The 25291-nt window shown below is 43.8% G+C and overlaps 1 protein-coding gene across 3 annotated transcripts in view; it reads left to right on the forward strand.

Annotated features, from left to right (window-relative positions):
- The window catches only part of METTL17 (methyltransferase like 17), a 244738-nt gene that overhangs the window by 184370 nt on the left and 35077 nt on the right, over positions 1–25291 (forward strand). For all 3 annotated transcript variants that reach the window (XM_078644984.1, XM_078644986.1, XM_078644985.1), the window contains exons 12-13: positions 872–964; positions 4538–4722. In XM_078644984.1, the coding sequence (XP_078501110.1) occupies positions 872–964; positions 4538–4722 (278 nt within the window). The remainder of the gene's footprint in view (positions 1–871; positions 965–4537; positions 4723–25291) is intronic.

Genomic DNA, 25291 nt, shown 5'->3' on the forward strand with positions numbered 1-25291 from the left:
CCTGCTTGTTAGACATTTTTTGGTGAGGATTAATTTGATGGGATATTTATTTTTGCATTCTGTAACATTACCTATTTATTATTTAATAAACTTGTAAAGATATTGATCACCTCAGAAATGGAAATAACTCCTTTGTCCTGTAATTATGGAAAATCCCAAAACTTGATGCACCCTATTACTTGCTATTTGTCAGGGAGAAAGCATAATTCCCTCTGGCCTTGAAAGATGTACTCTCCCACTCGCTATGATGAGTCCGATTTGATCAGGGCGATCAAGGAAGCTTGAGCTGGAAAAGAAAGGTGTTCTCTTCATTCAGTTATTGAGTAACACAGATGCCTTCAAGTCTTGTTTTTATCTTGTCACATTTGCTGTACGTTTGACAGCCTATGTCTTCTTACAGAATGCTGCTTATTTTATCCTGGAGATTACAGAGTTACAAGATTTTGTGAAGTGAACTGCCTGGCACTCGTGGGGGCACACAGCATTTAAATAGCTTGCCAATGAACTGTACAAATATTTTAAAACATGTTTCAGTAATTGGGAAAGCAGTCTTTTTGTAGTTCTGAAGTGAGATGGAAACATCATTTTTTAATAGTATCAAAATAAATCAGAAAGCTTTACTTGGTGATTGTTAACAATAATTCTGTATGATGCTTGCGTCCTTTTGTATAATACGTCCTTGCTGACCAAACTTCTAGCTTCATGTGCCAGAATTCATCTATCTGTATATTTCTATCAGTGATGTCCAATCACTTTATAAGGCAATGTAAATGTGTTAAGTCTGAGAAATTACATTCATGTTTCAGTGTACAGAGCCATGCTAATACTTCATGGTGATATACATTAAATTTGTATTACCTTTTTTCATCAGTGCCCGCACTCACTGCCGTGCCCTCTACTGGCTAAGACGCATATTGTGCCCTGCAATTTTATTCAAGCATACCAGCCCCTGCCCTTTTCTTGGGTAAGTATTAGAGCAGCACGCATTAATCTCTCCACTCTGATGTAATATGGAAGGTAGGTGTGTTGATAAATGACAGCTTAGGGCAAATTTGCATGCTATTGTTGTATGAAAGCAAGTTGCATAGCCATGTTATCTTCTTTGTTAGGAAACATAGACACAGAATAGTCTTTTTGTGATGAAAATGTAAAATTAGCATCTCACTTTCCCAAGGATTTAAACGCTTGATGCTTTCAACTTTATAAACTCCCTTGCCCACTTCAGGAATTAGTTCAAATTATTAGCAACATCTAACTATGTTGGCCTCTCTGAGATCCACATCTTAAAAATTAACCTATCCCCTCTTTTCTGGTTAAGAAAATGTGGATGTGTGCTGCAACTCAGGATGCTGGTCTGTTTTGTGTCAGGCTGGCCAAGGTCTGTCTCAGACGCGTGTGCCTCCACATACACAATCATTTTTCTCCCTTATGGCGTTTTCTCCGTGGGTGAGAGTGGTGAACCACCAGCCCTCTGAAATTACCTCAAGCTCCCTGCCAGCAAGAATCCATCCTCTCTGCGGGCTGCAGATTTACATTTTGTAATGCATGATTTCCTGACTGAGCCTAATACGAAGTTCACGGAAGCCAGTTTAGTCCCGCTTAAGAGTAACAGCAGTGTTACATGACCTCGAGATGAGGTGGTTACATCTGGGATATGCCTCTTCGTGATTTGAGGGACCCCAAAATAGTGAAAGTTTCAGGCTGCCTTAAGGCGAGGCTTGCCATCTGGGAGGAAAAGTATTCGGTACTCCGACCATTAATTCATTCAGTGTTTAATTCTGCATCCACGTAGGAGCCTTACTGAAGTATAGAGGAAAGAACGTTGGATGATCCAGGAGCAGAACCGTAACAGGTTACCACTCATAACTAGGTTAGAACCAAGTCTGGATTAAACTGTGGAGCTACAACTGGTAAGACAAATTTTCTTGTGGTAGAAACTGGACTGACAAGTAGGAGGACGACTTGCACCAGGCGAAGATAGAACCCGGCTACCTGAGGTAGACCTCTGTGGGTCACTCCGAAACGCTAGGCCTCCCTAGCCAGCTGCCTAGCACTGGAATTATCATCTAGCTCACGCACTTCCAGTTTGTACTAAAACTTACTTGTGGTTACTGGACAAAGGAACACCACTAGTTTTGTCCAGTCTTCTTGATTGCTGAAATTGAATTTCTTTGCATTCACATGCATACAAACCTACTCTCTACTCACTTCAACTTGGAGATAACAAAATGAAAATGTGAATTGTCTGCTCTAAATTAAGATCCCAGACAGACCATTCTCAATCTCTTACAAGAAATGCTACAGCATCTCGGGGTCTCTCTTCAGTGTTGTTCTAGCATGTTTCAAGAAATGGCTCGACCTACAGTGCTTCTACCATACTTTTGGATGCCACCAGTGCCCCGATTACTTACTGGTAATCTTCATTACTCTTAGTCCTTGACCCAGTCAGTATACCCTGTATGCCCTCCCTACTGTCCCGGTCTTTGACAGAACTTTGGATTACAGAAAATGCTGTGAGAATGCAATTCTATTATAACACCCATCTGACGGTGGGTGGGGCTTTTGAAAGCATTCCTATTTTGTTCTCAGTGCTCAATGACAATCCTCACTGTCGAGTACAACGGATGAAAAGTCAATGTCAATTCCTATATAGCGAAGGCAAATCGCCAACACACTCACTCTCTGATCCTCAATAGTGAACGTGTGTATCTGGGTTGAATATAGCTCCTTATAATGCGGTTGTTACAAAACCTCATTGTTAGTACGCATGACCATTGCATTGCAAGTCATTACAACGACTTGCAGTAGGGGGCTCGCTGGACTTAGAAATAGTAATATTTACTATTCCTACTCCAGTTTGAGCAACAACAGGGAAGGTGTTGTGTTTTAAATCCAATACCAGTGCGCCCCCTACAGCAAGTCGTTGTAATGACTTGCGATGTAATGGTATTGCGTACTAAAAACGCAGTTGTTGTAATGACCGCATTGTAATGGCAATGGCATTGCGTTGTTGCGACAGCATTGTAAACGCTGTTTCCCATCTGGGTGGGGCTCCTTTAAGCAAAGAACCACTCAAGATGGTCACCTCACTATTGCACCTGAGACTTGTAGCCCCTTCAACTCTTCATAGGCATCTGGTGAAGCACAGTCTATAACTACGCCACCAGTCAGTCAATCAATCAATCAATCAATCAGTCATTTGTTAAGCGCACTACATACCCGCGAGGGTCTCAAGGCGCTTTAGGGGCCGCTACTGATCGAACAGTATCCTCCTGAAGGTCAGCAGGTCTTGGGTCTGTCGTAGGCTCAGTGGGAGGGTGTTCCATGTTTGGCGGCGAGGTGGGAGAAGGATCTCCCGCCGGTGGTTGTTCTTCGGATGCACGGGACAGTGGCGAGTGAGAGGTGAGAGTGAGAGGTTGGCGGAGCGTAGCTGGCGGTGTAGAAGGAGAGCCGTCTGTTGAGGTAGGCTGGGCCGGTCTTGTGGAGTGCCTTGTGTGCATGGATGAGGAGCTTGAACGATATCCTCTTGTTGACAGGGAGCCAGTGCAGGTTTCTCAGGTGGGAGTGATGTGGCCGTGTCGTGGTACATCGAGGATCAGTCGTGCCGAGGCGTTTTGGATGCGTTCTAGTCGATTGATGAGCTTGGTCGGGGCTCCCTCGTAGAGGGCGTTTCCATAGTCTAGTCTGCCGCTGACGAGGGCCTGGGTGACTGTCTTTCTTGTATCTGTTTGGATCCATCTGTAGATCTTTCGGAGCATGCGGAGGGTGTTGAAGCAGGAGGAGGAGACAGCGCTGACTTGCTTGGTCATTGAGAACGTTGAGTCAAAGATGATTCCCAGGTTGCGTGCGTGGTCGATGGTGCCAGCACTTACCAGAAGTTTATACTTGCCGTGACTGATGCCACCTATGCCCCTCGTTGTGGCCTGAGGGTCTTTTGAATGGCAACTAAGAGGGTGCAAGTCTGGAAGAGTGGGATATGAACCCTTGTTTTGTTTGTTCCTGACAGATCAGAGCAGTACTATTGGGGTGAGCCTTTGAGGGTTATATCGGTTGCACATGATTGTAATAGCAGCTAAAGCGTTAGCATCAAGTATGAGGTTGAAGATGGTGGTGTTTTAGATAGCCCGTCATGTGCAGCATTATTTATGAGGGTTCAGTATTTAGTGCTAACAGTTTGAAAGACATACTAGATACCCTCACCACTCATACACTCCTTCTGGCCCTCCCACCCTGAAGTGAACCTCTATATGTCTTCTTGTTGCAGCTAATATTCTAACTGGGGTTACCCACAAGGGTCAGAAGGGATGTGGCGAGGGGTCTCTAGACTAGAAAAAGATGATAGAAGTTTTGCACATTGCTGTTGCACCTGTACTCTAAAAACTAACCTTTACGTATCCCCCGCTTTATTGGAGCATATTGAACACCAGTGTGTTATTGCAGATTCACTTACAGTAGAGCCTTTCTAGCAAGCTGTATCGCAAATAGATATTCTGAAGAAGCCCTTAATTCAGGCTAATAAGCTGATCTTTTGTTACAGAATCCTAGTACATTATGGGAAAGATTCTCCTTCCTAATAATGCGCCGGGGACCAGGAGACGGTGTAGAGCAATGGCCACGCATCACTCAGCCCGTCCTTCGCAGACCTCGGCATGTGCACTGTCGCATGTGCTGCCCTGATGGAATGCTTCAGCATATGGTCGTCACTGCACACAGACATGGCAGGTAAAGTTCTCTGACATTCTACAACATGAGCATGGGCACACGCAAGGCGAGTCTGTGCAAAACACAAGGCGACTCTGTGCACAGCATAGCTAGAGCAAGCCCTTATTGAGGCTTTCATCAAACGGAAAACACATGCATTCCTGTAGAACTATCACCTCTCCTGAAAGCTCTCTCCCTATAGGACCCTTATTTAATGTAGCACCACCATTCTGGCTTGTGCATTACTTTCTGCAAAGCAGGAGGTTTTTGTGGACATGAAACATGTTTGAAGACAGTCTGTCAGTGCCTATAGCACTATTTTCTGGGCTGCTCGAAACACGGTGTTTGAGGCATGTGTGCTGTAGTTCACATGCTTTGCATACTCCTGCCATCTAGTGTTGGGTCCGGATGTTTGCAAGTTGTTTTTTCCAAAGAAGTCCTTCCAGTCACGAGGTAAGGTGACTCCTCATTTTGGTAACACCGCCCATGGGCATCAACTCCGTTGTTAGAATGTTTTTTCCCGCCATCGCGTTTGGATGTGAATTGCTGCGCTCCAGGTCGAAGTCATTCTTCGGGATCCCCACGGTGCGCAATCCACGGAATTGTTTTTGGACGCATATCCCACTTCTCGGCATATCGTATCGGTCGAAGAAAAACTTCAATTTCGAATGGGTAACTCATGGAAGGCCATCAGGCCTGACCACGTTAGTCCACCTCGCAGTCGATGGCACGGACTCCATTCTAATTCTGTCCTCGGTGCCACGAGCAGTACCCATGCACTGACTCGCATGATGTGTGCAACTTGTGCTTGTCCCTCGAGCACATCGAACAGGACTGCGACGCGTGCAGATTGTTTAAATCCACTTTTGCTTCTGGTGGCGCTGTGGAGCAAACGAGGAACACACGAGGAAGACGAGGAGGACGCCGACCGGAGCGCCCGTACCGAAACGCTGAGGCAACCCCCCCGCGGGCACGGCGGGAGCCATGCAGAGTATACAGCCGCGAAGGGTGCACAGACAGCGGCCGGAGCAGCGAGAGTCTTCCGGACGCGGCAACAGCCGCAAGTAGCGTCTTGGGTGTGGCCAGAGCCGCGAGTTGGACGCGGCAGCAGCCGCGAGCGGCGCATTGGGAGCGGACGAGGCAGCAGCCTCGAGTGGCGCTCTGGGAGCGGCCGGGGCCGCGAGTCTCTGCTGGTCGTGAGTGGCGCTTTGGGCCGGAGTGGGCAGCAAGCGCAGCGAATACAGCAAAGGCATCAAGAGGCAGCCCAAGCCAGAGTATCAAGGCGGGGAGCCAACACTGTCGTGCATCGCAAGCCAAGTTCACCCTCATCACCCCTAAGCAGATCTGTCACCCCACTGACCCAGGTGTGAGTGAGCTAAAAGTGACAACAGCCGCGAGGGGTGCACAGGCTTCCCAGATTAGGCAGTAGCAGCAGCAACTGTGAAAACCCCAGGACTCGGCTGCGTTTGTGCCTGATATCTCCTCAAATGCTCGCAGAAAAGTGAGCAGTGACTTGGGACCGGTTGGACCAACGCGAGTTCTCTGCTAGCTGAGGGCAGAGGCTGACGTGAGAGGTGCCCTGGGGCTTCCCCCCTCCGGACACAGTGGGACTCACGGGAGGCAGAGGTTTGGCCTGGATTGACCAGCTGGGACTGTTGTCTGAAAGGGTTCCTGGGATGCGAAGAACAAACTAACTGACCCAGGTACGTGGCTATTCGCCAAAGCTGTTCTAGTAGGATAGTAATTTCTGCTTTCTCCTCTCTATGAAACTGTTAAAGAACACTGCTAATTAACTGCACGGAGCATATAAACATCCATCTTACTTTTAATGATATAACAATTTTAAGTGGACCACAGCTATTATCAACCACCTACTAAATAAACCTCCACTGGGAAATAGACCTTAATCTATTTTGGATTTACATGCAGTGGCGATAAAGTGAAGTACAACTACAAACTAATCTCAAACCTGCATAAAAACTACAGCCACGGGAAAAACAGGGATAGGGAACGCAAACTGAGCGCCAGTTTCGGTGTTGCACCGGTCATCTGGCGCTTTGGAGCTTTACCCCTCCGGTAGGGTAGACTGGAACCCTTAGAAAAAGTTCTTTCATTATAAACAGGACAATTAAAAACTACACCCAAAATAATCCCGAGTGATCTCTTAAACTGTTATGGCATATGAAAAACTAAGGTCAAGAACCATCTTTATGAAAAGCATGGGAACGGAAGAGGCAACTCGGAGGAGCTCCAATAAAATAACAAGAGCAGGAAAGCTTATAGTAACTCCAGGGATCAAAAAGTACTTTGAAAACCTAAAGACAAACAAACAGGGGCAATTAACAAAAGACCAGACAATCAAGGAAAAGAAAGGATGTAAAGAGGAAGAAGAGGAAGATTTACATCTAACCAACACTCAAATACAAAGAACACCCGAGGCTCCTCAAAAAAGTATTCCACTTTCCTTGGAGGATTCTATCACTAACCATGACGCACCAGGTCTAACACTAGAAACACTCAATACGCAACAATCTCTAGAGTATAATATCACTTGCCCTGATATTAATATCAAATACCTAATATTTCATAAGAGACCCCAAAAGGAAACTGAGAAAATTCAGAATAGCACTCCGCAAAAACCTTCTGACATATAGGGATACCTGGAAAAATCCCCAGATCTGTCTCTTTTCAAAAATATAGGCTTCTCTAATAATTATACCTCAGTCTCGAAATCTCTGTTTACTCTGCAAAATATACTGGAGTCCGTCCTTATTCACCTAGGGAATATACTGGAAAATTCCGATCAAACCCTTGATACTCAACTAGGGATATTAAAATTTCTAGTGGAAGAAAAAAAGAAGAAAGAGCAAACGCATTCAACAAAAATAGTGGGAGTCTGCGAAAAATGTAAAGTGCAAAACTCTGATACTTTAAAAGCTGATTTAGCGGAAACGCTTTACCCTGTAAAAAAAGAAATCGCAACTCAAACCGGAAAAAAACCTCTTTTGAAATCTCAGGAAAACAACCAGATCTATTCCCTTAGAAGCCTTTTTAAGGAAGAATCCACACCTACGTTATATCATCAGCCCAAAGCGTACTACCCAATTTTTACAATAACCAAAACAAAAACTACGGTGAATAGCCCTGACATAACTCAACGCAAACATACTTCTGAGATCGAGCCACTATACAACGATATACAGGGCCAAGAAAGCAATAAAGGCAAAAGAAAACAAGAGGACCAAGTTGAAAAGGAGAAAGGCGTTAAGAAGAATAGAGAAAAAGAAAGCATGTAAAATAAAAATCCAGAAGGATCCCTTTTTACCAACTGGATCTTCAGATAACGAGGATAGAGCAGATCTCCTCCAGACCATGAAAATAAAGGGGCAGAACACATCGGTATTAACGCAAACTGATAATGTTAACCATCGGAGTACACTAAACCCAAAGGCAAACATCTTTTCTGTAGGAGGTCAAGGATCTCCAAGTCTGGATCCAAAAGAAAGCCCAATACGATCGGTCTCTATTCAGGAAAAGTATATACAGGCAGAGATAATCAGGTCTAATTCTCTGGAAATTACGGAATTATTTCCGGTAGACGACGCACCACTCAACCGCGGCCGAATTATTAGCCTGTTACAAAAAATTCAACCTCTACAATCGCTAGCGCGAAACGAAATAAAATTTGTTTCGTTCCCGGAGAATTCCAAAACAACGACAGCAATCGTAGAATTTTGGTCTCCAGTAATACCAGGAATTATATTGAAGGAGAGCAAAACACTCCACAAATATGGATATGATCTGACTCCAGTAATACAGTACAACAACCACAAAAAACCCAAAATAGAAGAATCTCTTAAAACACAGTGGTCGAAGCAAATCTCCAACGCCAGGACCAACACCCCAGATTTAACTTTAAAAAATATACTCGTCTCTATAAAGAACGGGGAAAGAAAAGTCTGGAGGAAAAATACCCCAGGCAAGGAAACAACAAAGGAGGAATATTCATGGACTTGGATCTCGGAGACCCTGAACTGTAATAATCTATCCAAAGACAAAAAATCCCCTGTTTAGCACAGGCTTGTCGATCGCCTCTTGGAATATAGCGGGTAAAACCAAACAAAAAATGGATGAAATAATAAAAAATTCCCCATCCGTAGTGGCCCTCCAAGAAACTTGGTCCACACAAAATTTTGATCAAGAGAAATACTTTGTATATGACACCACTGCAGTCCAGGTTCAACGGGGACATGCGAAAGGAGGAATAGCGGTTTTACTAAGTGAAGATTTTAAATGGGCCCAAGAAATCATACCAACTAATTCAAATAACCATCAATGCATTAAGGTCAAATTTAGGACAACTCCTCTTGAAACTTTAAAAGATCTTCTAATTTAAAATATCTATATTCCCCCTGGAGCAAAAATGGACACACTCACTATTGAAATTCTAAAAGATATTGAACAAACAATTGAAAGCCAAGGGTATCCATCGTTCTTATTATTGGGTGACCTAAACGGGAAAATCTCCAACGAGTTACTTCAAAAATGGGCAGACTGGCACAAAGAGGAGGCCTTGGGAATCTCCACACCACTTTTTCCGAAAGAAAATAAGGCGGATAAAAGAGGAAAAATTCTAGTTGCATCACTCCCTATACTTCATGGAGTAATATTGAATGGCAATGTAGAAGGCGACATTCCTGCCTCAAACACAAGGCAGGGTAATAGTAATGCATCTCTACTGGACTACATGATTTGTAGCTACGATCTATATGGCTCAATCTTACATCTTAAAATAAACTTTGCTCATGGCAGCGATCATGCTATTCTACTAGCAAAAACAGAGTGGATAACTCTATCCAAAGTCCCTAGCCGAATGATGTATAAAACAGCTCAGTACTAGTGAACTCGGCTACATTCAATAAAATAATCAATATAATAGACTCAAGGCAACTCCTACAGGTATCTCATTCTGCAAATCCGATAAAAAACGTTGAACTGATTATCAAAAATTTGAAACAAAAATTGCAGGAAACACTAAACCAATCAAGAACAATAAAGAATCTACATCCCGGCAACTACAGGCAAATAGCCATCCTGGATGCATCAGGAAAAATATTTACTGCAACGGTTTTAGATCACCTTAAAGATTGGGCCTTCTCATCTGGACAAATTCTGCTATATCAGGCTGGTTTTAGATCAAAGCATTCAGTCACGGATAACATTGCAGTGTTACAAACCATCTTAGACAAATACGTGACTGCTAAATTTCAGGTTGTATATGCTGCATTTATCGACTTTTCTACTGCATTTGACAGAGTGGATAGAGGAATCCTCTGGAGAAAACTCGGCAAAATGGGCATCCCAGACAAATTACTGCATATACTAATATTTCTACACACAAAAACTTGGTGCCAGGTTCAAATGGGAAGGGAAAAGGGTCTCACTAGTGCTATCTCGACTCCAAATGGCTTAAGGCAAGGATGTCTCCTTGCTCCCCTACTGTTTTCCCTGTACCTTGGTGATCTACCTCAGCGTTTCCAGGAGATAAGTAATTTTCCACCAAAAATCGCCTCCCACAAAATACACACGATGTTATATGCAGACGATGTAATTATATTAGATCTAACCCCATTTGGCCTGCAAAGAAACCTTCAGGCACTCCACAAATACTCGGAGGAAAACTTCCTAATTCCAAATATTGCGAAAACAAAAATAGTCCCGTTCTCAGGAAGGAAAAGGTGTATTAAATATCACTTTTCCCTAGGAGAAAAAAGGGTCGAAGTCGCAAACGAATATACTTACCTAGGTCGAATCTTTACTAGCTCTTTACAGAATAGGCCTCATACTTTGAACTTGATCCGGAAGTCGGATGTGCACGTGGGAGCACTGTCTAGGCTGTACGCCGCTTCTGGACAAAGACACTTCTTTTCTATGCTTAAAGTATACAGCGTTAAAATACCACCAGTTCTGTCATACGCTTTGGAATACATACCAATAAGTCAATGGAACTTCTTAGATCTAAGAGAAGGAAAGATTCTACGCAAACTAACGAGGTTGTCCCAGGCAGTACCAGTACAAGCTCTCCGCCTAGAGTATTCACTAACTAGTGCTTATGCCCGAGGAATTGCCAATGTAATCAGATGGGCATATAATCTCCTACACGCAGAGGAAGGAACGCTTCGAGCCTTGCTAAAAATAGAATTATTCGACCATGAATCATCGAAGTACGTATTCTCAAGAAACATTGTAACGGCTTATAAACTTTCAGAGACTAACACTAATTTGTTATTATCCTGGACACCTGCCCACCTGAAACTCTTTCTAAAGCAATTTTCGCCAAGACTTAGCTTTGACCTTGACTCCCAGCACTGTCTTAAACTGCCCCTCTATAAAAATGTTGCAGAATCTTTTGAATTTAAGAAGTCACAACAGTATAATAAATATAATCTTAACCACGGGGCTAGGAGATCGATTATCCTGCTTAGATTAGGAATACTCCCTGTAAAAACCGTAACTTCCAGGTGGCACCCAAAAGAAAGCACTATTTGTAATCTGTGTAACGGTAGAGAGTAGGATTTAGAGCATCTCTTGTTTACCTGCCCAAACGTAATAGTTGTTAAAGCGCGGAAAAGGTTTCTGGTCCCAGTTTATGTTAAATGTAAAATCAACTCTACACACGAAATGCTTAATCTATGCAAAGCTCTGCCAAATGAATTTGTATGTTATAATCTTTTTAAATTTTTAAAACCACTTTTATCTTTGTATTAGAATGAAAGCTTTTTAACAAAATGGTTCAAAATTGACTATATTGTATTAAATATTTGTGGTCCTCAGTGGAGTACCAAATCAAATTAAATAAAACTTGGTTTAAATCCAAAAAGACTTTCCGCGATCGTCTGGCTCGACGTCGTGAAATGCAGAGCCAGAACGTTGAATGTATGCCGGACATCTTCAGCGAAGGTTCCGAGCAGGAGGAGTTTGACACACAAGGTGCCAAAGAGGAGATGGACGAGCAGTCCATCTCGGTGCATAAAACTGACTCTGAAATAGAAGAGGACATACCTTTGGGCCAACATTGGGCCATGGTCAAGGTCGCGTGAGTACAGAACACCCCTTGCCAAAAAATCAAACATAAGGCTTCGGTGTCACCCCTACCTTCATGTCACACTCGGCACAGAGAAGATGTTTCTAACGCCCCTCCTTCGGGTCCGGCACCGGCACAAGTAATCAAGTCTTCACGCTCGGGCCCGAGTCGACCTAAAATGGGGTCGAAGCCGAAACCAGGGAGCTCAAAGCCGAAACACTCTTTGGAGCCAAAACATTCGACATCCAAATCCAAAGTTTCTTCAAAGCCGAAACCGTCTGCACTGAAAGGACAATATATTCCGGTACCTAAGTCGTCGGTGCCGAAATTGAAAGACGTTCCTCCTAGAACACAGGATCAGATTTTTTCACTTTCCGCCTCCCAAAACATCCTAGACAAAAATAACTGCACATTAATCCAGTTACAGGACATCTGATGAATAAACTACCTCAAAAGCATTAAACCAGAGTCTGAGGACATTTCATATACAATTACACTACAGAAGAGGAATACTGAGACTAATCCTTCTCGTCCTACTCTTCCAATACATTCTCCCTAAACCACAACATTCTCCTACACTAGAACCACAGCCAACTACACAGCAGGACTCTCCACCCTCTTAGCCTGATGATTATCATGAAGATAATTTAGATAATGTAGACGAGGAAGATAATCTACTACCAGTAGACCCCTGGAGGGATTACGATTTTGATCAGCCGGCAGATAATGACCCAGATCTTTACCCTGCAAAGCCTTCCCATCCTGATGATAATGTAGGGTATTTAGAACTGTTGGCTAGAGCTGCACAGTACCATGGAGTACAGTTACTCAAAGAATGACTTGAGGAAGATTTGTTTATCTGAAACATTAGGCACCACACAGGTCTACCCAGTCTCTCCCCATATTTGAGTGCATGATGAGACATCTAGATGATATATTTAAAGATCCTGTCAGAGCTCGAATTCTTACTATCAGAATTGACAAAAAGTACAAACCAGCTCCATCTGATCTAGTATATATTGAAGGTCTATTGCCTTTAGACTCCCTAGTAGTTTCTAACGCCCGTAAAAGGGCTACTTCACAAACCTCTGCAGATGATCCCCCCCAGACAAAGAATCTAGGGTCCTAGATGCTTCTGGTTAGAGAGTAGCTGCCCAAGCTGCAAATCACTGCTGTATGGCTAACATCCAAGCCCTTTTAGCCAGATACGATAGACCTCACTGGGATGAAATGACAATTGCTCCAATATTTCCCAGATGAACACAAGGCTAAAACACAAAATGTAGTGCTAGAAGGGAAGCTCATCTCTAATTCATCAATTAGATGTGCCTTAGAAACTAATTCCAGTGTGTCACACGGGAGACCTGCTTGGTTAAGAATTTCTGGTTTCAAAGCATAACTTCAACAGTTTATTGTAAATACTCCATTTGATAAGCGACACCTTTTTGGACCTGAAGTAGATCAGGCCTTAGAAAAGATTAAAAAAGATACGGAGGTAGCCACATCTCTGGGACCATTACAGTCTCCTTCTAACCGTGGTTCTTTTCGTCGCTCCTTTTAACGTGGTGGCTCCAAAAATACATCTTCAGATGCCAATACTTCCTCCTATAAAGGAAATAATCAATCCTCCTCCACAATAGGTTTCTTCAGAGGAGGATATAGTGGAAACAACGGTAAAGTCAGAGGTTCCGCTCCACGTAGCTCTCCCTCCCCCAGTAAACAGTGACTTACCCATCACCCCCCAATCAATCAAAACCTGTCGGGGGAGGTCTTCAACAGTTTCTTCCCATTTGGCAGTCAAGCTACAGGTAGTAACCATTTTGGATAATTCCTAACACCCCATTTATCTGTTGAATTATCAACAATCCTCCAAACATTCCACCTGGTGTTCACAAAATTTCACCAGAACATATACACCTACTCAAACATGAAGTAGAGTCTCTACTGCTCAAAGAAGCCATAGAACCAGTCCCATTAAAATATCAAGGGTCTGGGGTTTACTCCCTATATTTTCTAATTCCCAAGAAAGGTGCCTCTTTGAGGCCTGTTCTAGACCTCAGAGAACTCAATCAGTACATACTGTCAGATAATTTACACATGGTGACACTTCCGCAAATGCTCCCACTTCTACAACCAGGCGATTTTATGGCTACTCTCGACTTAAAGGACGCATATTTCCATATTCCAATTTACCTTGCTCATCGCAAGCATCTCAGGTTTGTGATAGTGGGCAGCTCTATCTAGTCAAAGTACTACAGTTTGGAGTCACCACTGCTCCCAGAATGTTTACCAAATGCCTGGCAGTAGTTGCAGCCCATCTGAGAAGACAGCAGATCCTGTGTCTTTCCCTATCTGGATGATTGGTTCATCAAGGCCAACAGTTACCAGAAGTGTCTCAACACATTTAAGCTTCAATTTGTCTGCTCTATCAACTGGGATTTACGGTGAATGTGTTGAAATCTCATCTTCAACCTTCAAAAACACAATTTAATCTGGGAGGTACTATAGATACTCAAAAAGCTCTAGCATCTCCCAAAACAGCCAGAATATCCAACATTCAGTCTCTTCTCAATCAGTTTCAGGCCAACCACTCATTACCAAGCCAAAGTTTTCATGCAACTGCTGAGAATGATGGCGTCTTGCATAACAATTGTACCTCTTGCAAGGCTTCACATGCGTCCCCTTCAACAATGTTTAGCTAGTCAGTGCAACCAATCACAGTGTCGTCTAACTGATCTAGTGTTGGTGGCGGCCGCACCCATCACTCTGAAGGTGAAACACACAAAATCTGTCCAATGGGCTGCCCTATGTTGACCCTGTTCCACAGACAATGCTACGACAGACCCATCAATGACTAGTTAGGGTGCTCACCTACAATATCACACAATTCAAGGATTGTGGAGTCCACCTCAAAACCATCTCCACATAAACCAATTTGAGCTACTAGTAGTCTTTCTACCGCTCAAAGCCTTCCAAATTCACCTAATAGGCAAAGCTGTCCTAGTTTGCACGGACAACTTACAGCAATGTATTACATGCAAAAACAGCGGAGACACATTCTCTCCAACTGTCGCGTCTAGCACAAAACATTTGGAAATGGGCAATACACCACAGAATTTATCTCCTAGCCGAACACCTTCCAGGTATAAACAATCAGATTGCCTATCTCCTAAGCAGACAGAGACAGCAAATCCATGAGTGGGAACTTTATCCCAAGGTTCTCCTACTGTACTTTCAACAATGGGGATTCCCTCACATAGACCTATTTACAACGGCAGAAAATGCAAAATATTAAATCCTCGCCTCCAGGTTCCTACACCCACTATCCAAGGGCAGTGCCCTGTGACTGAACTGGTCAGGGATATTTTCCTACGGTTTTTCGCCTCTCCCACTCGTTCCACTAGTAGTTCGGAAGCTCAGGCATCGTTCCGTCACACTGATCCTAATAGCGCCCACATGGGCTTGTCAACCCTGGTTCACAACTCTGTTGGAGCTGTCAGTAGTTCAGCACCAAAAGCTGCATCTCACCTCCAGTCTCCTCACACAGAGCCTTGGAGAAATCAGACACCCAGACCCCAAAGAACTCAACCTGGCGATATGGCTCCTGAAGACATAGAGTTTGGTTATTTAAATCTTCAACCAGACTGTATGAATATTCTGAAAGAGGCCAGAAGACCTACTACGAGAGCATGTTATGCAGCTTAATGGAAAAGATGTGTTATATATTGTAATAATAACAATATCAATCCATTACATGCTTCCATACAGAACATCCTCTCTTACTTGTTACACTTACAGTAATGTGGACTAGCCTACACATCTATCCTCTTACATCTAGCTGCAATAGATACGTACTTACAAAATTGACAACACTTGTCTCTATTCAGAGTACCAGTTATTAAAGCCTTTACAGAAGGAATAAAAAGGGTAATACAACCAAGATGTTCACCAGCACCAGTGTGGAATCTCAAAATAGTACTTACACAGTTAATGGATCCACCCTTCGAGCCAATGCATAGGCGTCAACTGCATTAACCTTAGAAGAACCCTTCTTTCAGCTTCACAGAGACAAAGTGGTTCTTCGTACTAACCCTAAGTTTTTACCTAAAGTGGTGTTTTCCTTTCCACTTCAATCAATGTGTTGAGTTGCCTGTGTTCTTTCCTGAACCTGATTCAATGGCAGAACGAGCTCTACACACCCTTGATGTTATAAGAGCTTTACTTTATTCTATAGAAAGAACAAAATACTTTTACAAAACAAAGCAACTTTGTTGCTTTTGCTCCACCACACAAGGGCAATCCCATATCTAAATCCAGCATTTCTAGATGGAGTGTCAAATGTATACAAACATGCTATGCGAAAGCAAAGAGTACTTTAACAGTAGCACCTAGAGCACATTCCACTTGCAAAATAGTGGCTCTTATGAACTTCTTGGGGAATATTCCCCTAGCCGACATCTGTCAGGCAGCAACATGGTCTACACCGCACACATTGACCAAACACTATTGTGTAGATGTGTTAGCAAGGCAGCAAGCTAATATAGGCCAGGTCGTACTCCAAACACTGTTTAAAACTACAGCCGCTACTACGTAGCCACCGCTTTGGGATCATACTGCTTTATAGTCTTATTCCAATCATGTGATCTACAGCACACATGCCTCAACAGATAAAGTTACTTACCCAGTAAGCATCTGTTCTTGGCATGTAGAGCTGTAGATTCACATGCGCCCACCTGCCTCCCTGGTCACATGTAGCTATGGTAGTTCTCACTTTATATACACACGCATGGAAACCTCTATTCTACACTCACTTACTCCATTATCACCCTCTGTGGTGAAGTAATCTACCAATGTAGTCGATGCCCATGCGCGTTGTTACCGAAAGGAGGAGTCACCTTACCTCGTGACTGTAAGGACTTCTTCGAGGAAAAACAACTTAAAAACATCCAGACCGAACACTAGATGGCAGGAGTATGCAAGGCATGTACATCTACAACTCTACATGCAAGAAGAGATGCTTACTGGGTAAGTAACATTATCCTTCCTGCAAAGTAGAGGCTCAATTGCCAAAAAGTATGAGCAGCAACTACAAAGTGCCACAAGTGTTAGAACAAGCAATCAATCTATTATCTCTTTTTAGGAATAGTTTGGGAATAGCCATAATTAATGGAAACTCCATTCAAAAATTTGTATTAAAATAAAAAAGATTAGTCTTATGTCTTTATCTCCTGGCAGTACTAAAAGGTAAATGAAGGCATCCAAGTTCAAAAAGCTAAGTTCAGTTATGGTTGTTTAAATGGTTTTGTTTTAATGGTGTTAGTGGATTATTGACATACTTTGCCAACTAGGAAATCGGGATTATAATTCTGGGAAACTCATTTTATCTCTATGGCCTCTGGGTATAGCATCCCAAGGAACACACTTGGTACTTTTGGCGTACGATTTAATCTGGTAGACTTTACTTCATCCTTACTACTCTGCTTTAGGCATGGGAATCTCTGTAGCAGATAGTGAAAGGCCCCTCGTAAAATCCAGTGAAACGCAACTTGCCCCCTCAGTAGCAATATTAAGTTCTGAGATAAATATAATAGATTGTTTCAAAGCTAAAGATGGTAATGCGTTGATGAAGGGACCTCTTTTGATCTCAAGATGATTCTCTGAGCTAAGCACTTGATCAAATTACAGCAATGGTGATTCAGCTCTTCCTCCTTCGGAAGTTGGTAAATTCAGTGCTGTTACACTGAGTTATAAGAACACCTGTTTCTTCAGTAATATTTGTCTGCAGCTACTGTGAGAGAGACGTCTGTCACTCCAGGAGCCTTAACCTGTGATACCTTTGAGTTCTTAATATCATAGGATGCAATCCTTAGATTTTCTTAAAGTCGGTGCAAGTGTCTTAGGGCAGAAACTTTGTTTTGACGTCATGAAAACCCATCACGTTACCTTGCATTAAATTCCTAGGTTTTAACAAGCATTGGCATAGCCAGTAGGTCTCCCCTTTGGGACATTATAAGTGTTTAGCCATGCAACAGTTGATATTGCACCAAGGATCTTGTGCTGCATACATAAATACTTATAAGGTCCCAAAGGCAAGACCCATTGGCTATGCCAATGCTTGTTTTTGTCCTTGTCAGTTCACCTGCTGAATGGAGGTGAAAAGTGCCAGTGAAAAAGGGTTCACTAATGAGGAAAACCTGTGGCAGTTGGTGCCTAAGGAATGATTGTAGATTATTCCCCGTTTACAAGGGAATAACTAATACCCCGTTTACAAGGGAATAACTCTTAATGGCATGGTACTGTCGCATTCCACATGCCTGCGATCCCAGTACTGGAAGAAGCCCATGGGCTACTCATGCTTCTTGCCCTGTAAATAAGTAGGGTAGCGGTTGTCTTGAATCACGTAGTTTAATTCATAAGGCTTTTATGGTCACGGTTCAGGACCGGTTTATTCAGTGCAGTGAGCTCTTTGCTATGGCACAGCTTCCTTGTAGGTAGGGTCCAACCTACAACAACACAGCGAAAGCCTGCAGTGTGTGGCGGAGAACAGGAAATCATTATGGGGAGCAAAAGGAACTATCACTGTGTGACGTGAGCTGTAAGTGTTGGCCCTTTCATAGAGGTGATCTTTGGAGAAGAAATCAGTCTGAAAAGAGAAATGACCTTGAGTGGAGGCTCTTAATGCTTTTTTAACCTTTTGAGAGTATCATTCATTCAAATGAAGGCAAATTAACTAAAGACTCTTTAACAAGGCTTTTCACTTTATAAAAAAAGGATGACCGTTACCAGTTGTATGCCATAGTGCGCAAGGAAGTCAATGGAATTTAGGAGTGAAATATCCCCAATGTGCAAGTCGATGGCATGAAACATTTGCTACACACGATAAATTCATATATTACTCAGTGGCATGATAATATGATGTACATTGTGTATGTGCTGTGTTTGTTACACAGTTCAGACAGGCACCAGTGATGTTTTAAAAAAAATCTCTCACAACAGTATTTTGCGTGACGGGCTAGCAACAACAACAGCTGCTGAAGAAGAGAGGTATGCAAGGTCCCGTGCTTTAAAGCGCTTTGAAGTAGGAAAAAGGGAAAGAGAGAGAGGTGGTGAGAGTGCGCGCGAGGGGGAGGGAGAGAGCGAGAGAGGGGGAGAGAGAGAGAGAAAGTGAGAGGAGTGAGAGAGAGAGCGAGGAAGAGCCCGGGAGTGGTGCGTGCGTGTGCGCGCACGCAGTCTGCTCATTTTCAAGCACTGTGCTTGTGGCGCGCACCAGCTCGCTCCTGCAAGGTGGAAGCCGCCACAAGCACGAGTGTGGGCTTGAAAATGACCAGAGCGATGGCTAAAGGTCCTGCTATGCAGCGTATGTACCACTGCGTAGGCGAGACCTAAAAAGGCTGCAAACCTGGCTTTTTTAATCAGGATTAAACAACGGAACTGGCCTTACTTTTCTCTTTTCTGAGCTGTGCAAATGCGCCGTGACACTCTGCGGAGTAGCCAAGCCCAATATAAGTCACGTTCATCAGCATCGTATGCTTCACTCATGGCTGCGCATAAGCATGACTTGTAGCAGAGCAGTGCGATTTGCTAATGATCAGATATTTACACACTGATATTGAAAAAATTATTTACTAAATTCCGGGCACAGACTGAAGTTTACATTAAAGTAAAAGTGTGGTTTCAATGTGAAACAAACATTGGCAAAGAAAATCAGTCTGACGTTGGCTACCAGCCTTTTGGCTTTGTCAATGCTTGTTTTGTTTTGCCATGGTTTGTGTCAGACCCTGCATGTCTGTAGATCTGATCTGAGCTCTCTCCAGAAGATGCTGTGTTCTCTGTGGACTGACACTTTAGAACGCCCGGTATCTGTGGAATGCACAGAAACTGGAAGAGGATTATTGGTTTTTTGGGACTGTGTGTGTAAAGTGTGGAAAATTCTGTGGTGAACTGGCTGTGTAGAATATGGATGGATGGTTGCGGTTAGTTGAGCTGTTCGATGCTCTTAACCAGGTTTCCATTTTAGGTCTGCAAAATCTCTTCTTTACTGAAGGAACAAAATGGAGGCCATGGGGGTGGTAGGTAATTCCTGTCATGCTCAGCCTCAGGGAGGTGACTGTCTGGCAGAGAATCAACTTTATGGTGAGAATGCTCAGTGGTACCTGGAAAAGTGAGGTATCACCCTTCCTGAACCTTCTAAGCCAAAAGTACATCTCTTACTCCACCCCCTATTCCCATGGTGCTATGGTGGTGTGGGAATGTGGTAACTCCCTCAGGAGGGATTACTGAGGGGTTGGTGTGAGCTAATCAGGGGATATGACTTAGTCTGCAAGGCCGGGCGGCTCCCTTGATCCAGGGGTCTTATCTGGAGAGGAGTGGATGGTGCCTGTGCTTCCAGACAGGACCAGGCGTTCCCCGGATTGGACCAAGGGGTGAACGGAACTTGCGGAATTTCACCCTGCGGAATTCCGAGGGTTACATAAAAACTCTTCATGATTTTTGGGCCCGGGAGCTTAATCCACGCTTGGGGGAACTATGTCACACAGGACTTTATATTTTGTTGTTGTTTTATAAAAATTTGTCAAGTTGACAGACCCCTGCATATATAAAAGAAAAATATTTACAAAATGTAAAAAAGCAAGTGCAAACTTATTTAGGGACTTAAAAACCACATAATAGTTCCTGGCACTGAAGGGAACTAATTTGTGTGCAGATGTACTCCTTGTGAAAGGAAGCATGCCATCACTCACAGTAAAGGGAACCAATATCTGAAGTGGGCCAACCCCTTGGTGTATTCTGTATTGGGTGGAAGAAACATGTAAACGACACAACATATGAATGGGTGAAGCATACTGGCTGAAAGCCTCTGAAAGGTCTGACCAAAAACCTCTCGCATGTATATTTTTCTCAAAATTGAAAGGCCTTTGCTAACACAAGACTTCACAAGTAAAAGCAAGATCCTAATGGTTCTCCAATGGCAAGCAAGAATGTTGAAACCAAAATTAGAAATATGTTGAAAACGCCCAGATACGTTTCAGTGAACAAATGTGTTCATTAATTTTTGTAGGTTTGCACCCACATAGTTATAGTTTGTGGATTTCATCTACAACATCAGAACTTTTGTTAACTATGCCATCACAGTAAGTTTAGGAAACTTACAAAATGTTTATAAAAATAAAGGGAGGGAGAAAAAATCTGTGAACGCTAGGATTGTGGGAGGAAAAACTGTGGAAAATCACTTTCAGCAGAAAAAATCTCCAGAAGAGTGTTTACAAATTATTCATCAGAAAATCATTTTCGGAAGGTAACTTCTTTCACAAAACAAGTTGGGTAAAGTTTGGAAACTTGGGAAACATGAGAGTTTTTGGCAATGTAAATAACACACTGACAAACCTCTGGATGAAGAGGGCAGTCTGAAAGGCCCTGAAAGTAAACTTACAATGTACATAATTTTATAATAATCACAATGACTTGGTTAAAACCCGACCTTCGAAGCCGGCTTCATTGACAAAACAAACGAAAAAGATTGTTTTCTGGGACACTGTGCAGCAATGAGACAAGGAATGTAAAGTGGGAGGATTCCTGGCGCTTTTGCTGTGTTCTTGAGTCCATCCGCCATGACAACTCAAGCACTCCATAGGAGGCTTAAGGATACACCAACCAGCCAATAGCATACAGCGAGAGAGTGCAATACTCCTTTTGGGCGATGCCAAGCATTTTATGTCACAGAAAGGCTATCGACAGGTGCAGGAAGCTGCCTTGTCAAGCCAGGCCTAAACACTAGTCTTGGCTCCATGCCACTAGGGGCAGTAGAGGCTTGACACCCAGACCTCCCTGCCCTACACCTGAAGCTCAAGTAACCCCAAACAGTTTGGGCCTTATTGGGGCCGTGAGTGAGGTGTCCTTGGGTCCCAGGGCAGAGCGCCGTCTAAGGTAGCTGTCAGAGAGAAAGGTACTCGCAGAGGAAACCAAAACATGCCGACGTGTTGCTGTTTAACACACCAAGCCTGTCCTATTGAGTGTAAAAACAACAATTGATGGACAGAATGCAGAACAATGTCTTACATTCACCCCAGTACAGAGATCTGGGCCTAAATCCATCGTTTTTTTGCTCACCATGCCATTCCAGTTTTGAACCCAGCCATATGCAAATCAGTCTTGACCCTGTGCCCCATGGGAACAGTCCAGCCCGAACTGCCAGTCCAGGTCCTCCCTGGACTGAAAACAAGCCTCCTAGGACCGGCTTCACCCCTCTTCAGCCAGGATAGCTTGATTCCAGTGGCATGGAGAGCACGGGACCCACGTCTGGGCATACCCGTTCCACTCGGGTGACAAATGCAACAAGCATTTGCATAGCCAATAGGTCTCGCTTTTGGGACCTTATAAGTATTTAGTTTTGCAGCACAATATCCTCAGGGCAACAACATCACCTGTTGCATGGCTAAACCTTGTACCTTATAAGTGTTAGCCATGCAACAGTTGATGTTGTTGCACCAAGGATATTGTGCTGAAGTTATCCAGCACAATATCTTTGGTGCAACAACATCAAGAGCGAGACCTATTGGCTATGCCAATGCTTGTTTTTTTTTTTTAGCTGTCCCTGCAGGAGAGAGCGGCCAGGGGAAGCACACTGGCTGCAGACAAAAAAACTTTACTTGGTCCATGCTCCACAGCAGGAGCAACGACTCGAAGACCCAGCAGGAAGTGAGCTGGAGGCGGTGACCAATAGGAAGCAAGGACGTTAGAGATACATCAAAGCCAACCAATAGTAAGTAATGGGCACGCTTTAAACTTTTTTTTATTGACAAAATATTTTACTAACTGCGCAGGAGCGCTGTCTCGGGCAGAACCTAAAAACTAACCAATACTGCAAATAACAACATGCTCAATATTAAAATAGTGTCCTTAATATCTTTTGGAAACTTTTCGAAATAAAGTGAGAAAAAAAACTAACTTCAACTCCGTGAAAGCACTGCCGATAGAGACAGCCCTAGACGTATTGCCCATGACAACCCTGGAAGTCGGGTGGCTAAAATTTAGGTTGCAAGATAACCAACCTAACCGGAATCATGTTACTCAATCCAAGTTTCTAGTCATGCTAAGAGGCGGAGACATAGTAAGCAGGGAGTACACATGCAGGGTTTGTATGTCCACATCCACTTGAAAAACATGCTGCTTACCAGTGTTTGCCTCATTTTCTGGAACTGGCTCCACATTTAGCATTCATAAACCATTCTCTATCAGAAGATCGGGCTAGCAGACTGATGGAGGAAACTATTTCTGAACTCATGCATTTGTGCATGCACTCAATCACCCATCGTCCTTGCACTCATGCATGACATCATCTACCTATTATAATCCAAATACACCAGCTTTGCCACTGCTTTTTAGCTTTGGAAAATTGGCCATCGCTACCTAGTTTTCTGGCTTCTTGGATGCACATCCAGGATGAAAAGTGGCAGCGCAATAGAGACGAACTGCACAGCTCTTGCTCCCTGAAAACCACATTGCAGTGCTGAAGGTCGAGGCCACATCTCTGACAAATGCAGAGTGCAGGGGCTAGAGAAACTGGAGATATGATGAAAGATGTGCCACACTGCACCTATACAAAAGAAAAGCACGATCCGCAAGTGATGCAGAAACCAGTGACATGCATCTCCCGGGCACTGTGTTGCAAACTGTGCTTTATTAGTCTCCACTAGTACGAGCGAGAGATGTTTAGCGGCCATCATACTTGAACTGTTCTGAAAACAGAAATATTAAACAACAAGCATTTACAATGCAATGGTCTCGGCATTATTAAAGGTAGAGCTATTGGCATTGCTCATGACTTTTTTCCCCATTTTTTTTTTAAACATAAATAAATGGTATTGTCATTTACAATGGCAATAGGTGAGCATTAGAGAGTAGTAGAGAGTATTCGCTGACACAGAGACACACACACACACACACAGAAAGCCACACACACACACGAGCCACACACACACACACACACACACACACAGAGAGCCACACACACACACACAGAGCCACACACACACACAGAGAGCCACACACACACAGAGAGCCACACACACACACAGAGCCACACACACACACAGAGCCCCCCCCACACACAGAGCCCCCCACACACACACAGAGCCCCCCCCACACACAGAGCCCCCCCCACACACACAGAGCCCCCCCCCCACACACACAGAGCCCCACACACACACACAGAGCCCCCCCCACACACACACAGAGAGCCACACGCACACACACACAGCTCGTGCCTGGCGGGAGCTGAGGCATTATTACCCACAGAACTCTACGCAATCAACCTCTAGTCTTGGAAAGAGTCAGTAAACTAGAGCGTGAACCCCAAATCTCAGCCAGAGATGGAAAATGATGGGCTCCAAGCCAAGAGCTACCTGTGAGCGCAGCTACAGCAGCGGCGCTTCATTAACCTCGTCATCCTTCAAGGAGAGCTGCACCCCGGGGATGCCCGGGCAGCTTCTCTGACTGGAAGAGAATTGGGGGGGTGGGGGAGTAATCCCGGGCAGAAGTGCGAGGCACTCTCTTACCTCACTGGCCCATCTCTGGAGGCCCGGGTACTGGGCTGTGTGTCAGGCGGCGGAGGACAAAGCTCTGGTGCCTGCAGCGCTTAGCTTAGCTCTGCTCTCCGGGGATCATCTGCCCCCACTCCCTGCAGGTGTGTCTGTGTAATGACACATGGGGTGTAAAGCGGCCACTCTGGTTGTGCGTTAGTCTATCACAAGAGCACTCGTAATGCGTGCGACACACAGGCACACGGATCATTACTGCTTGCTGTAAAGTCATGGCATTGCCGTCAGTGACAAGTGAAAATCCTGAAATGGCATCACTGTACATTATGCACACCGCAATGTCATCAGTTTCCAAGCTGCACACTTGTAACTTGATCATACTGCGCACTTTGTAATGCCATCATAGTCCAAGATGCACGCTTGTAACGTTATCATAGTGCACACGTGTAATTTCATCACTGCCCATAACGCACGCTTGTAATTTCATAACGCACGCTAGTAATTTCATTATAGTCCATGATGCACGTTTGTAATGCTATCGTATTGCAGGCTTCACATTTCATCATTGGGAAAAAATAAAACTACAAATTCTAGATTTCGAAGAACACAATGAGGATGGATTGAACTAGTCATTTGCGCCTAATCTTAACCGCTTAAGAGCTATGCCAATGTTATAATGGAATGAGTAAAGGTAGTGGAGATACTGGGATAAACAGACTTACAATTGGGGAGAAATAGGCCATTGAGAGTGGGTGGCAGGCAGTTAGTGTGAGAATCTTAAACATTGCAAATAAGACTTTTAGTTAGTAAATGTTCTGTGGAACCAGGAAGAACGGCTCTATAAAATCTCGGGACAGGTGTAGCTATACTCAAGATGCAAATCTCAAAGCTTGTTGTGAAGCCCTCTGGTTTATGCAAACATGTTCCCGCGGCCTCCGTTCCCTGGTTTCGGATATCGAGGCCTAGCGTG

The sequence above is a fragment of the Lissotriton helveticus genome, chromosome 5_1 (genome assembly GCF_964261635.1).
Source record: "Lissotriton helveticus chromosome 5_1, aLisHel1.1, whole genome shotgun sequence".
Classification (NCBI taxonomy): domain Eukaryota; kingdom Metazoa; phylum Chordata; class Amphibia; order Caudata; family Salamandridae; genus Lissotriton; species Lissotriton helveticus.